Source organism: Protopterus annectens, chromosome 15.part0, assembly GCF_019279795.1.
Source record: "Protopterus annectens isolate FY-2018-M chromosome 15.part0, PAN1.0, whole genome shotgun sequence".
NCBI classification, from domain to species: domain Eukaryota; kingdom Metazoa; phylum Chordata; order Ceratodontiformes; family Protopteridae; genus Protopterus; species Protopterus annectens.
This window is the reverse complement of record NC_056749.1, coordinates 111,103,875-111,119,276: the sequence shown is the minus strand read 5'-3', so window position 1 is coordinate 111,119,276 and position 15,402 is coordinate 111,103,875. Positions and strand designations below refer to the sequence as shown.

General features: G+C 42.0%; 1 protein-coding gene across 3 annotated transcripts in view; it reads right to left on the bottom strand.

The window, feature by feature from the left end:
- Window positions 1–15,402, bottom strand: part of LOC122789976 (diacylglycerol kinase delta-like) — a 1,345,205-nt gene that overhangs the window by 318,542 nt on the left and 1,011,261 nt on the right. For all 3 annotated transcript variants that reach the window (XM_044057484.1, XM_044057483.1, XM_044057482.1), the window contains exon 3: window positions 3,383–3,463. In XM_044057484.1, coding sequence (XP_043913419.1) covers window positions 3,383–3,463 — 81 coding nt within the window. The remainder of the gene's footprint in view (window positions 1–3,382; window positions 3,464–15,402) is intronic.

The following is a 15,402-nucleotide window of genomic DNA, read 5'->3' as shown; positions in this document are numbered from 1 at the left end:
CATAGAGAACCTCCAAACACTAGACCCACCACAGTTTGGATTTATCAAGGGCAGGTCATGTTTACTTAAGCTGGTGGACTTTTTTGAAGAGGTCAACAAACCAATGGATGAAGATAAAATGGTACACACCACATACCTCGACCAGGTCAAAGCTTTTGACACAATCATCTTCCTTCTAAGAAAAATTAAATAACCTGGGAATAAACACGAATTGCCAATTGGGTCACAGGCAGGATGCAGGATATCAAAATAGGGGAAGTTGCCTCCACAAAAAGGCCAGTCATTAGTGGAGTCTTCCAGGGTTCATCTGACCTTTTTGGTATCTACTTCTCTGAAGTAAAAGCCAATACCAAACGGCTCTGGCTGACTAAATTTGTAGATGATTCATCCTGCAAGAAGTTTTGCCCCAGATTAAAAAAAATGGTGCCCAAATCATGGACTGAAACTAAATGCCAAAAAATGTATGACTGTAATCTTTGTGAAGTCATCTACCAGTGAAACTATTACACTGGCAATATGCCCCTAACAGCTGACCCAGTTATTCAGGATTTGGGAACTTATTTGGACAGTGACCAAATATTCAACCAACATGTGTCCACTGTCGTAAGAAAGCCCTTAGATATAGGTATGTTATTGTCCTCCTTTATTCAGCCCTCATTCGGCCAGTCATTAAGTAAAATGCCCCCTTTGGCATGTATTTGTCCAGACACATGCAACAATTGGAATGCCCACAGAGATACCTTACTAAATGTAATGAATTCAGGAAAGGCTCCTTTCTGATATTATGTGATATATAATCACCTTCTCCCATTTGGGTTTTATATCTTGAATTAATTCCATAAGACACTGACTTGGCACACAAACATACACACTAAATATGCATATACACACAGTCACACACACACTGTCATGCATTCAGCAAACACACCTATATATACATAAACACTCAGTTACCCACACAATTACACAGACAAAATACACATAAGCACACACATGCACAGATTCAGGTCTATATCACATCATCAAAAACACTAATCATGAAATCACTAGTAAGTGTGTGTGTGTGTGTGTGTGTGTGTGTGTGTGTGTGTGTGTGTGTGTGCGTGCGTGTGTGTGTGTGTGTCTAGACTGGCATTTGAATGCATGTGTAAGTGTGCATGTGTTGTTTGTGTGATCATGTATATGATTATGAGCATATGGCATGTGTGTCTGTGAGAGACTACAGCGTATTCATGTGCATGGTGTTTGTGTTTATTTTGGTACGTGAATCTGTGGGGTCTACATCACAAAGACAAGAACACTAATCATCAAATCACTGTTCAGTATACCCAATTTGTCAAACTCACACTTTGTCGAACGGCTGTTTAATCAAAGTTTTCCATAGGGAAAAAAAAAAGGTTGGCCATCATCAGGAATTTCCCTTTTCTCCACTGTAATGCGATCTCGCAGTTGGTATATTTAGTTAGGTGGTAGGGGGCAAATTCCCCCACACTGGGGGGAAGTGGGGGTGAAGCCCCCCCACTTGGGTAGGTTTTACATTTTTAGAATTTTGTGACGGTTATTAGGTTGGACAGCAATTGTTTTTTCCTTTGAAAAACTTTGATTAAACTGCCGTTCGACAAAGTGAGAGTTTGACAAATTGGGTATACTGAATAGTGATTTGATGATTAGTGTTCTTGTCTTTGTGATGTAGACCCCACAGATTCACGTACCAAAATAAACACAAACACCATGCACATGAATACGCTGTAGTCTCTCACAGACACACATGCCATATGCTCATAATCATATACATAAACACACAAACAACACATGCACACTTACACATGCATTCATGACAGTCTAGACACACACACACACACACACACACACACGCACATACACACACACACACACACACACACACACACACACACACACACACACACACACACACACACACACACACACACACAAACACACACACACACAAAACAGACACACAAACAATCCCCAGCAGATACACCTGTAGTCACACACACATACAGACCTACGCACACACACAAAGATAAATCTATGCACTCACATACCAACACAGATGAAAACACCATACATGTAAGCCATCCCCAGCTGACACATACACACATATGCACATGCATACACATACACAATCAACCATGCATTCCCATAGCAAATCAGATGAAAACACTGTGAAAGTAAGCAATCCCCAGCCAACACATACATGTAGTCCCACACATATACAGACATGCACACACTTATACATGTCACCTGCGTACAGTTGCACAGACAACCTTTGTATAGCATTACAGCATTGCTTATCTACTAACATCTGTGTGCATTTGCTGTATTGCACACCTACTAACATCTGTGTGCATTTGCTGTATTGCACACCTGCAGTACAGAGCCATACACTTATTTTCTGGATGCAGATGACAGTATTTATGCAACACACATAATTGTGTAATACTAGGATATCTTTCAGACTGAATCTTACCTTTTATTTCATACACTGAGGCTCAGATCCTGAACTTAATTACACACTGACATACACAAGTGGAAGTATTACTAATGCACTGAAATGCAAACAGGATACAGTCAAGGGAATTACTTACCACTAAAGTAAAGGATTTCATGAGCCATCATACAATATTTTTTTGTGGCTGGTATCAAGTGTATATTAATTCAAGGAATGCCATTATCTGTGTATGCTCTATCTTCATTGTGAATGTCAGCTCTGGTAATGCTTCATAAAGACTGATCACCTCAGGGCACCAGGTTGCTTCACAAGTTTGTAGAATTCAAATGTTAATGCCAACTTGCAATAACAATATTTCATCCCAAAAATAAAACTGGTATAATTATAGGAGGCAGTCACCCATTTTTAACTTTTTTTTTCTCTCAGCCTTCCAGCAGTCTAGACTTAGAATTAGATGTGTTTTATATTGACACCTGGTTCATTTACTTTATACACAGAAAGCGAGCAATGTATGGTTTATTATTTGAGCAATTAAAAAAAAAACAGAAACACCACCAGTATTTTGGTTTAAAATTACTGCAGTGAGCACTACACATGCATAGTTACAGTACATGGCTAGGGAGTTGCTACTACATACTGACTGCATTTTAGATTACTTAAAGCAAATCAGTGGCACATTTGGGGAAATGTGAAGGCAGAAAATACAAAACCTCTACTGAGGGCAGTGGATACCATATGTAGTGGGTGAGGGACCTAACCAATTGCCAGGGGTCTTCAGTACAGGGTAAGTGACACCACTGTGAACACCATTTGGATGAAAGACAACAGTCCAACATACTGACTGCTTTATGCATGAATAGGCCATATTCCAAATATCTAGGGACTTGTTACTCCGAAGACACTTACCGTGAAACTGTTGTTAATGTTCTTGATACTTGTCTCTGCTACACTTGCATCGGAAAGATCCACTTCATCAAAAATCAGTGACTGGAAAAAAAAACACAGATTGAAACCTATTGTGTTAATGAAGTTATAGCTAAAAAAGCACTGTACTCCATACTAATATACACAGAGTTACTGAAGGAATATGCACTGTACTCCATACTAATATACACAGTTACTGAAAGGAATAGGCACTGTACTGCATACTAATATACACAGAGTTACTGAAGGAATACGCACTGTACTCCATACTAATATACACAGAGTTACTGAAGGAATACGCACTGTACGCCATACTAATATACACAGAGTTACTGAAGGAATACGCACTGTACGCCATACTAATATACACAGAGTTACTGAAGGAATACGCACTGTACGCCATACTAATATACACAGAGTTACTGAAGGAATACGCACTGTACACCATACTAATATACACAGTTATGGAAGGAATACGCACTGTACGCCATACTAATATAAACAGAGTTGCTGAACGAAGACGCACTGTACGCCACAATAATATACACAGAGTTACTGAAGGAATACGCACTGTATGCCACACTAATATACGCAGAGTTACTGGAAGAATACTCACCATACGCCATACAAATATACATGGAGTTACTGAAGGAATATGCACTGCACTCCACCATAATATACGCAGAGTGACTGAAGGAATATGTACTGTACTCCACACTAATATGTGCAGAGTTGCTGAAGGAATACACAATGCACTCCACACTAATATACAGAGTTAGTGAAGGAATACACACTGCACTCCACACTAATATAAGCAGAGTTACTGAAGGAATACGCACTGCACTCCACACTAATATACCCAGAGTTACTGAAGGAATGGGCACTGCACTCCACACAAATATATGCAGAGTTACTGAAGGAATATGCACTGCACTCCATACTAATATAAGCAGTTACTGAAGGAATATGCACTGCACTCCGCACTAATATACACAGAGTTACTGAATTAATATGCACTGTATGCCATATTAATATACACAGAGTTACTGAAGGAATATGCACTGTACACCATACTAATATACGCAGAGTAACTGAAGGAATACGCACTGTACACCATAATAATATAATTAGAGTTCCTGAAGGAATACACACTGTACACCATACTAATATGCAGGAATATGCACTGTACTCTATACTAATATATGCAGAGTTCCTGAAGGAAAACGCACTGTACTCCAAGCTATTATATGCAGAATTCATGAAGGAATATGCAATGTACTCCATACTAACATAAGCAGAGTTCATGTAGGAATATAGAGTGTACTCCATACTAATATACGCAGAGTTCCTGAAGGAATATGCAGTGAACTCCATACTGATATACAGAGAGTTACGGAAGGAATATGCACTGTATTCCATACTGATATACAGAGAGTTACAGAAGGAATATGCACTGTACTCCATACTGATATACAGAGAGTTACGGAAGGAATATGCACTGTACTCCATACTGATATACAGAGAGTTACAGAAGGAATACGCACTGTACTCCATACTGATCTACAGAGAGTTACAGAAGGAATATGCACAGTAATTCATACTAATATACACTGACATACTGAAGGAATACGCACTGTAGTCCATACTAATATACTCAGAGTTACTGCAGTCCATACTAATATACGCAGAGTTACTGCAGGAATCTGCACTGCAGTCCATACTAATATATGTGGAGTTACTGCAGGAATCTGAACTGCAGTCCACACTAATGTACACGGAGTTCCTGTAGGAAGAAGCGCTGCAGTCCATACTAATACACGCAGAGGTCCTGAAGGGATATGCCCTGCACTCCATACTAATATGCGCAGAGTTCCTGAAGAAAAACGCCTTGCACTCCATACTAATATATGCGGAGTTCTTTAAGGATATGCCCTGCATGCCATACTAATATGCGTAGAGTTCCTGAAAGGATACGCCCTGCACTCCATACTAATATGCACAGACTTCTGGAAAGGATATGCCCAGCACTCCATACTAATAAGTGCAGAGATCCTGAAGAGATACGCAATGCACTCCATACTAATATGCGCAGAGTTCCTGAAGGGATACTCCCTGCACTCCATACTAATATGCGCAGAGTTACTGAAGGGATACACCCTGCACTCTACACTAATATGTGTAGAGTTCCTGAAAGGCTACGCCCTGCACTTCATACTAATATGCGCAGAATTCCGGAAGGGATATGCCTTGCACTCCATACTAATATGTGCAAAGTTCCTGAAGGGATATGCCCTGCACTCCATACTAATATGTGCAGAGTTCCTGAAGGGATACGCCCTGCATTCCATACTAGTATTTGCAGAGTTTCTAAAGGGATATGCCCTGCACTCCATACTTATATGCGCAGAGTTCTTGACGGGATAAGCCCTACGCTCCATACTAATATGAGCAGAGTTCCTCAAGGAATACGCCCTGCGTTCCATACTAATATGCGCAGAGTTCCAGAAGGGATATGCCCTGCACTCCATATTGATATGTTCAGAGTTCCTGACGGGATACGCCCTGCACTCCATACTAATATGCACAGAGTTCCTGAAGGGATATGACCTGCACTCCATACTAATATGCGCAGATTTCCTGTAGGAATACTCCCTGCACTCCATACTAATATGTGCAGTTACTGAAGAAATACGCACTGCACTCCACAATAATATATGCAGAGTTGCTGAAGGAATACACACTGCACTCCACACTAATAAACCTAGAGTTACTGAAGGAATACGCACTGCACTCCACACTAATATACTTATAATTACTGAAGGAATACACACTGCACTCCACACTAATATACGCAGAGTTACTGAAGGAATACGCACTGCACTCCACACTAATATACACAGAGTTAACAAAGGAATATGCACTGCACTCTACACTAATATACATATAGTTACTGAAGGAAGAAGCACTGCACTCCAGACTACTATACGCATAGTTACTGAAGAAATACGCACTGCACTCCACACTAATATACGCAGAGTTGCTGAAGGAATGCGCACTGCACTCCAAACTGATATGTGCAGAGTTACTGAAGTAATACGCACTGCACTCCACAATAATATATGCAGAGTTACTGAAGGAATACACACTGCACTCCCTCTAATATACACAGTGTTCCAGAAGGGATGCACCCTGCACTCCATACTAATATGTGCAGAGTTCCTGAAGGGATATGCCCTGTATTCCATACTAATATGCGCATAGTTCCTGAAGGGATACTCCCTGCACTCCACACTAATATGCGCAGAGTTCCTGAAAGGATAGGCCCTGCACTCCATACTAATATGCTCAGAGTTCCTGAAGGAATACGCCCTGTACTCCATACTAATATGCACAGAGTTCCTGAAGGGATACACCCTGCACTCCATACTAATATACAGAGATTTACTGAAGGGATACGCCCTGGACTCCATACTAATATATGCAGAGTTCCTGAAGGAATACACCCTGTACTCCATACTAATATGCACAGAGATCCAGAAGGGATATGCCCTGCACTCCATGCTAATATACAGAGATTTACTGAAGGCATACGCCCTGGACACCATACTAATATACAGAGATTTACTGAAGGGATACACTCTAGACTCCATACCGATATGCGCAGAGTTCCAGAAGGGATATGCCCTGGACTCCATACCGATATGCGCAGAGTTCCAGAAGGGATACGCCCTGCTCTCCATACTAATATACGCAGACTTGCTGAAGGAATAAACACTGCACTCCACACTAATATATGCAGAGTTGCTGAAGGAATGCGCACTGCACTCCAAACTGATATGTGCAGAGTTACTGAAGTAATACGCACTGCACTCCACAATAATATATGCAGAGTTACTGAAGGAATACACACTGCACTCCCTCTAATATACACAGTGTTCCAGAAGGGATGCACCCTGCACTCCATACTAATATGTGCAGAGTTCCTGAAGGGATATGCCCGGTATTCCATACTAATATGCGCATAGTTCCTGAAGGGATACTCCCTGCACTCCACACTAATATGCGCAGAGTTCCTGAAAGGATAGGCCCTGCACTCCATACTAATATGCGCAGAGTTCCTGAAGGAATACGCCCTGTACTCCATACTAATATGCACAGAGTTCCTGAAGGGATACACCCTGCACTCCATACTAATATACAGAGATTTACTGAAGGGATACGCCCTGGACTCCATACTAATATATGCAGAGTTCCTGAAGGAATACACCCTGTACTCCATACTAATATGCACAGAGTTCCAGAAGGGATATGCCCTGCACTCCATGCTAATATACAGAGATTTACTGAAGGCATACGCCCTGGACACCATACTAATATACAGAGATTTACTGAAGGGATACACTCTAGACTCCATACCGATATGCGCAGAGTTCCAGAAGGGATATGCCCTGGACTCCATACCGATATGCGCAGAGTTCCAGAAGGGATACGCCCTGCTCTCCATACTAATATACGCAGACTTGCTGAAGGAATAAACACTGCACTCCACACTAATATATGCAGAGTTGCTGAAGGAATATACACTGCACTCCACACTAATAAACAGAGAGTTACTGAAGGAATATGCACTGCACTCCACACTAATATACGCATAATTACTGAAGGAATACGCACTGCACTACACGCTAATATATGCAGAGTTACTGAAGGAATATGCACTGCACTCCACACTAATATATGCAGAGTTAACGAAGGAATATGCACTGCATGACACACTTATATACATATAGTTACTGAAGAAAGAAGCACTGCACTCCAGACTACTATAAGTGTAGTTACCGAAGAAATACGCACTGCACTCCACAATAATATACGGAGAGTTGCTAAAGAAATGCGCACTGCACTCCACACTATGTGCAGAGTTGTTGAAGGAATATACAGTGCATTCCACACTAATATACGGAGAGTTACTGAAGGAATACACACTGCACTCCACACTAATATACGCAGAGTTGCTGAAGGAATACTCACTGTACTCCACACTAATATACGCAGTTACTGAAGGAATAAGCACTGCACTCCACACTGATATACGCAGATTTACTGAAGGAATACGCACTTAACTCCACACTAATATATGCAGAGTTGCTGAAAGAATACACAATTGCACTCCACACTAATATACACAGAGTTACTGAAGGAATATGCACTGCACTCCACACCAATATACGCAGACTTACTGAAGGAATACACACTGCACTCCACACTAATATACAGATAGTTACTGAAGGAATACGCACTGAACTCCAAACTAATATACACAGAGTTACTGAAGGAATATGGACTGTACGCCATACTAATATACACAGAGTTACTGAAGGAATACACACTGTACGCCATACTAATATACACAGACTTACTGAAGGAATGTACACTGTACGCCGTACTAATATATGCAGAGTAACTGAAGGAATACGCACTGTATGTCATACTAATATATGCAGAGTTCCTGAAGGAATACACAGTGCACTCCCTACTAATCTATGCACTATTCCAGAAGGAATATGGAGTGTACTCCATACTAATAGACACAGAGTTCGTGAAGGAATATGCATTGAACTCCATACTGATATACACAGAGTTCCTGATTGAATATGCAGTGTACTCCATAGTGATATACAGAGAGTTACGGAAGGAATGCGCACTGTACGCCATACTGATATACAGAGAGTTATGGAAGGAATATGCACTGTACTCCATACTGATATACAGAGAGTTACAGAAGGAATACACACTGTACTCCATACTGAGCTACAGGGAGTTATAAAAGGAATATGCACTGTACTCCATACTGATATACAGAGAGTTACGGAAGGAATACGCACTGTAGTTCATACTAATATACGGAGAGTAACTGCAGGAATACACACTGCAGTCCATACTAATATACGCAGAGTTACTGCAGGAATCCACACTGCACTCCATACTAATATACGCAGAATTACTGCAGGAATCTGCACTGCAGTCCATACTAATATATGTGGAGTTACTGCAGGAATCTGCACTGCAGTCCATACTAATGTACGTGGAGTTCCTGCAAGAAGACGCACTGCAGTCCATACTAATATGTGCGGAGTTCCTGAAAGGATACGCCCTGCACTCCATACTAATATGTGCAGAGTTCCTGAAGGGATATGCCCTGCACTCCATACTAATATGCGCAGAGTTCCTGAAGGGATACACCCTGCATTCCACACTAATATGTGTAGAGTTCCTGAAAGGCTACACCCTGCACTTCATACTAATATGCGCAGAGTTCTGGAGGGGATATGCCCTGCACGCCATACTAATATGTGCAATGTTCCTGAAGGGATATGCCCTGCACTCCATACTAATAAGCGCAGGGTTCCTGAAGGGATACACCCTGCACTCCATATTAGTATGTGCAGAGTTCCTGAAGGGATACGCCCTGCACTCCATACTTATATTCGCAGAGTTCCTGAAGGGATAAGCCCTGCACTCTATACTAATATGCGCAGAGTTCCTGAAGGAATACGCCCTGCATTCCATAATAATATGCGCAGAGTTTCTGAAGGAATACGCCCTGCACTCCATACTGATATTGGCATAGTTTCTGAAGGAATACGTCCTGCACTCCATGCTGATATGCGCAGAGTTCCTGAAGAAACATGCCCTGCACTCCATACTGATATGCACAGAGTATCTGAAGGAACATGCCCTGCACTTCATACCGATATGTGCAGAGTTCCTGAAGGAACATGCCCTGCACTCCAAATTGATATAAGCAGAGTTCTTGAAGGAACATGCCCTGCACTCCATACTGATATGCCTACATTTCCTGAAGGAACACACCCTGCACTCGCGTCTATATCACGTTATCGAAAGTTTACTTAATCGAATCAATAAAGGTTGAATTTTATTGATCGATTAAGTAAAACATTGACTAACGTAAAATAAAAAACAAATTAAAAAAAAAAAAACTAAATGGTGTAGGCAGGGGGGCAAGCCCCCCTGCACCGCCCACACCCCCCCCTACTTAAATATACCAATTACGAGACTGCACTACATTGAGATAAATGGAAATCTCCCCTTACAGAGATTTCTGTTTACTTGCACAATGTTCTTCACTTTCGATATTGTCGTGCCGACAATATCAGACTCGATACTGTCAGCTTACGACAACATGAAGTAGACTCCTGCATGCCATACTGATATACGCAGAGTTCCTGAAGGAACACGCCCTGCACTTCATACTAGTAGAGGCAGAGTTCCTGAAGGAACACACCCTGCACTCCATACTGGTACACACAGAGTTGCTGAAGGAACACGCCCTGCACTCCGTACTGATATACCAAGAGTTCCTGAAGGAACACGCCCTGCACTCTATACTGATATACTGGCAGTTCCTGAAGGAACACGCCCTGTACTCCATACTGATATACCTATAGTTCTTGAAGGAACATGCCCTGTACTCCATACTAATATGCGCAGAGTTCCTGAAGGACACGCCCCGCACTCCATACTAATATGTGCAGAGTTCCTGAAGGGATATGACCTGCACTCCATACTAATATGCGCAGAGTTTCTGAAGGAATATTCCCTGCACTCCATACTAATATGTGCAGAGTTCCTGAAGCAATATGCCCTGTACTCCATACTAATATGCACAGAGTTCCTGAAGGGATACGCCCTGCACTCCATACTGATATGCACAGAGTTCCAGAAGGGATACGCCCTGCACTCCATACTAATATACGCAGACTTGCTGAAGGAATAAACACTGCACTCCACACTAATATATGCAGAGTTCCTGAAGGCATACACACTGCACTCCACACTAATAAACGGAGAGTTACTGAAGGAATACGCACTGCACTCCACACTAATATACGCAGAGTTACTGAAGGAATACGCACTGCACTCCACACTAATATATGCAGAGCTAATGAAGGAATATGCACTGCATGACACACTAATATACATATAGTTACTGAAGAAAGAAGCACTGCACTCCAGACTACTATACGCATAGTTACTGAAGAAATACACACTGCACTCCACAATAATATACGCAGAGTTGCTGAAGGAATACGCACTGCAGTCCACACTAATATACGGAGAGTTACTGAAGGAATACACACTGCACTCCACACTGATATACGCAGATTTGCTGAAGGAATACGCACTTAACTCCACACTAATATACGCAGAGTTGCTGAAGGAATACACAATTGCACTCCACACTAATATACGCAGACTTACTGAAGGAATACACACTGCACTCCATACTAATATACAGAGAGTTACTGAAGGAATACGCACTGAACTCCAAACTAATACACACAGAGTTTCTGAAGGAATACGGACTGTATGTCATACTAATATACACAGAGTTTCTGAAGGAATACACACTGCACGCCATACTAATATACACAGTCTTACTGAAGGAATATGCACTGAATGCTGCACTAATATACGCAGAGTAACTGAAGGAATACGCAGTGTTCTCCCTACTAATATATGCTCAGTTCCAGAAGGAATATGGAGTGTACTCCATAGTGATATACAGAGAGTTACGAAAGGAATACGCAATGTATGCCATACTGATATACAGAGAGTTATGGAAGCAATATGCACTGTACTCCATACTGATATACAGAGAGTTACAGAAGGAATATGCACTGTAGTCAATACTAATATACACTGAGATACTGAAGGAATGTGCAATGTATGCAGAGTTACTTAAGGAATACGCACTGTAGTCAATACTAATATACTCAGCGTAACTGCAGGAATACACACTGCAGTCCATACTAATATATGCAGAGTTACTGCAGGAATCCACACTGCAGTCCATACTAATATACGCAGAATTACTGCAGGAATCCGCACTGCAGTCCTTACTAATATATGTGGAGTTACTGCAGGAATCTGCACTGCAGTCCATACTAATGTACGCGGAGTTCCTGCAGGAAGACGCACTGCAGTCCATACTAATATGTGCGGAGTTCCTGAAGAGTACGCCCTGCACTCCATACTAATATGTGCAGAGTTCCTGAAGGGATACACCCTGCACTCCACACTAATATGTGTAGAGTTCCTGAAAGGCTACATCCTGCACTACATACTAATATGCGCAGAGTTCCGGAAGGAATATGCCCTGCACTCCATAATAATATGTGCAGAGTTCCTGAAGGAATACGCCCTGCACTCCATACTAATATGCACAGAATTCCTGAAGGGATACGCCCTGCACTCCATACTAATATACAGAGATTTACTGAAGGGATACACCCTGGACTCCATACTGATATGTGCAGAGTTCCTGAAGAAATATGCCGTGGCCTCCATCAGTATGGAGTGCAGGGCGTATCCCCTCAGGAATGCACAGAGTTCCTGAAGGGATACGCTCTGGACTCCATACTGATATGCGCAAAGTTCCTGAAGGGATACACCCTGCACTCCATACTGAAATGTGCAGAGCTCCTGAAGGGATACACCCTGCATTTCATACTGATATGTGCAGAGTTCCTGAAGGAATACGCCCTGCACTCCATACTGATACGCGCAGAGTTCCTGAAGGAATACGTCCTGCACTCCATGCTGATATGCACAGAGTTCCTGAAGGAATACGCCCTGCACTCCATGCTGATATGCGCAGAGTTCCTGAAGGAACATGCCCTACACTCCATATTGATATGCGCAGAGTATCTGAAGGAACACGCCCTGCACTCCATACCGATATGCGCAGAGTTCCTGAAGGAACATGCCCTGCACTCCAAATTGATATAAGCAGAGTTCTTGAAGGAACACTCCCTGCACTCCATACTGATATGCACACATTTCCTGAAGGAACACACCCTGCACTCGCATCTATATCACGTTGTCAAAAGTTTACTTAATCAAATCAATAAAGGTCAAATTTTATTGATCGATTAAACGTAAAGTAAAATAAAAAACAAATTAAAAAAAAAACTAAATGGTGTAGGCAGGGGGGCAAGCCCCGCTGCACCACCCACACCCCCCTACTTAAATATACCAATTCCGAGACCACACTACATTGAGGTAAACGGAAATCTCACCTTATGGAGATTTCCGTTTACTTGCACGATGTTCTTCACTTTCGATATTGTCGTGCCGACAATATCAGACTCGATACTGTAAGCTTAAGACAATGTGAAGTAGACTCCTGCACGCCATACTGATATACGCAGAATTCCTGAAGGAACATGTCCTGCACTTCATACTAGTATACACAGAGTTCCTGAAGGAACACACCCTGCACTCCATACTGGTATACGCAGAGTTCCTGAAGGAACATGCCCTGCACTCCATACTGATATACAGAGAGTTCCTGAAGGAACACGCCCTGCACTCCATACTGATATACTGAGAGTTCCTGAAGGAACACGCCCTGTACTCCATACTGATATACCTAGAGTTCTTGAAGGAACATGCCCTGTACTCCATACTAATATAAGCAGAGTTCCTGAAGGAATACGCCCTGTACTCCATACCGATATAAGCAGAGTTCTTGAAGGAATACACCCTGTACTCCATACCGATATACACAGAGTTCCTGAAGGAATACTTCCTGTACTCCATACTGATATACGCAGCATTCCTGAAGGAATATGTCCTGTACTCCATACTTATATATGCAGCGGTCTGGAAGGAATATGCCCTGTACCCCTTACTAATATACAGAGAGTTTTGGAAGGTATACGCCCTGTACTCCATACTGATATACAGAGAGTTCCAGAAGGAATATGCCCTGTACTCCATACTGATATACAGAGAGAGATCTGGAAGGAACACTCCATGTACTCCATACTGATATACAGAGAGTTCCAGAAGGAAAACTCCTGTACTACATACTGATATACAGAGAGTTACAGAAGGAATGCGCCCTGTACTCCATACTAATATACAGAGAGTTACGGAAGGAATGCACCCTGTACTCCATACTAATATACAGAGAGTTACGGAAGGAACGTGCCCTGTACTCCATACTAATATACAGAGAGCTAATGAAGGAATACACACTGTACTCCATGCTAATATACAGAGACTTACTGAAGGAATACGCACTGCAGTCAATACTAATATTCGCAGAGTTACTGAAGGAATACGCACTGTAGTCCATACTAATATAAGCAGAGTTACTAAAGGAATACACACTGTACTCCATACTAATATACGGAGAGTTACTGAAGGAATATGCATTGTACTCCATACTAGTATACGCAGAGTTACTGAAGGAATACGCACTATACTCAATACTAATATACGCAGAGTTACTGAAGGAATACGCACTGTACTCAAGGCTAATATACGCAGAGTTCCTGAAGGAATACGCACTGTACTTCATACTAATATATGCAGAGTTACTGAAGGAATATGCACTGTACTCCATACCAATATAAGCAGTTACTGAAGGAATACGCACTGTACTCCATACTGATATACGCAGAGTTCCTGAAGGAATACGCCCTGTACTACATACTGATATACGCAGAGTTCCTGAAGGAATACGCCCTGTACTCCATATTGATATACGCAGAGTTCCTGAAGGAATATGCCCTGTACTCCATACTGATATACGCAGATTTCCTGAAGGAATATGCTCTGTACTCCATACTGATACAAGCAGAGGTACTAAAGGAATACACCCTGTACTCCATACTAATATACACAGAGTTACTCAAGGAATATGCACTGTACTCCATACTAATATATACAGAGTTCCTGAAGGGATACGCCCTGCACTCCATACTGATATGCGTAGAGTTCCTGAAAAGATACACCCTGCACTCCATACTGGTATGTGCAGAGTTCCTGAAGGGATATGCCATGCACTACATACTGATATACGCAGAGTTCCAGAAGGAATACGTCCTGTACTCCATACTGATATGCACAGAGATCCTGAAGGGATACGCCCTACACTCCATACTGATATGCGTAGAGTTCCTGAAAGG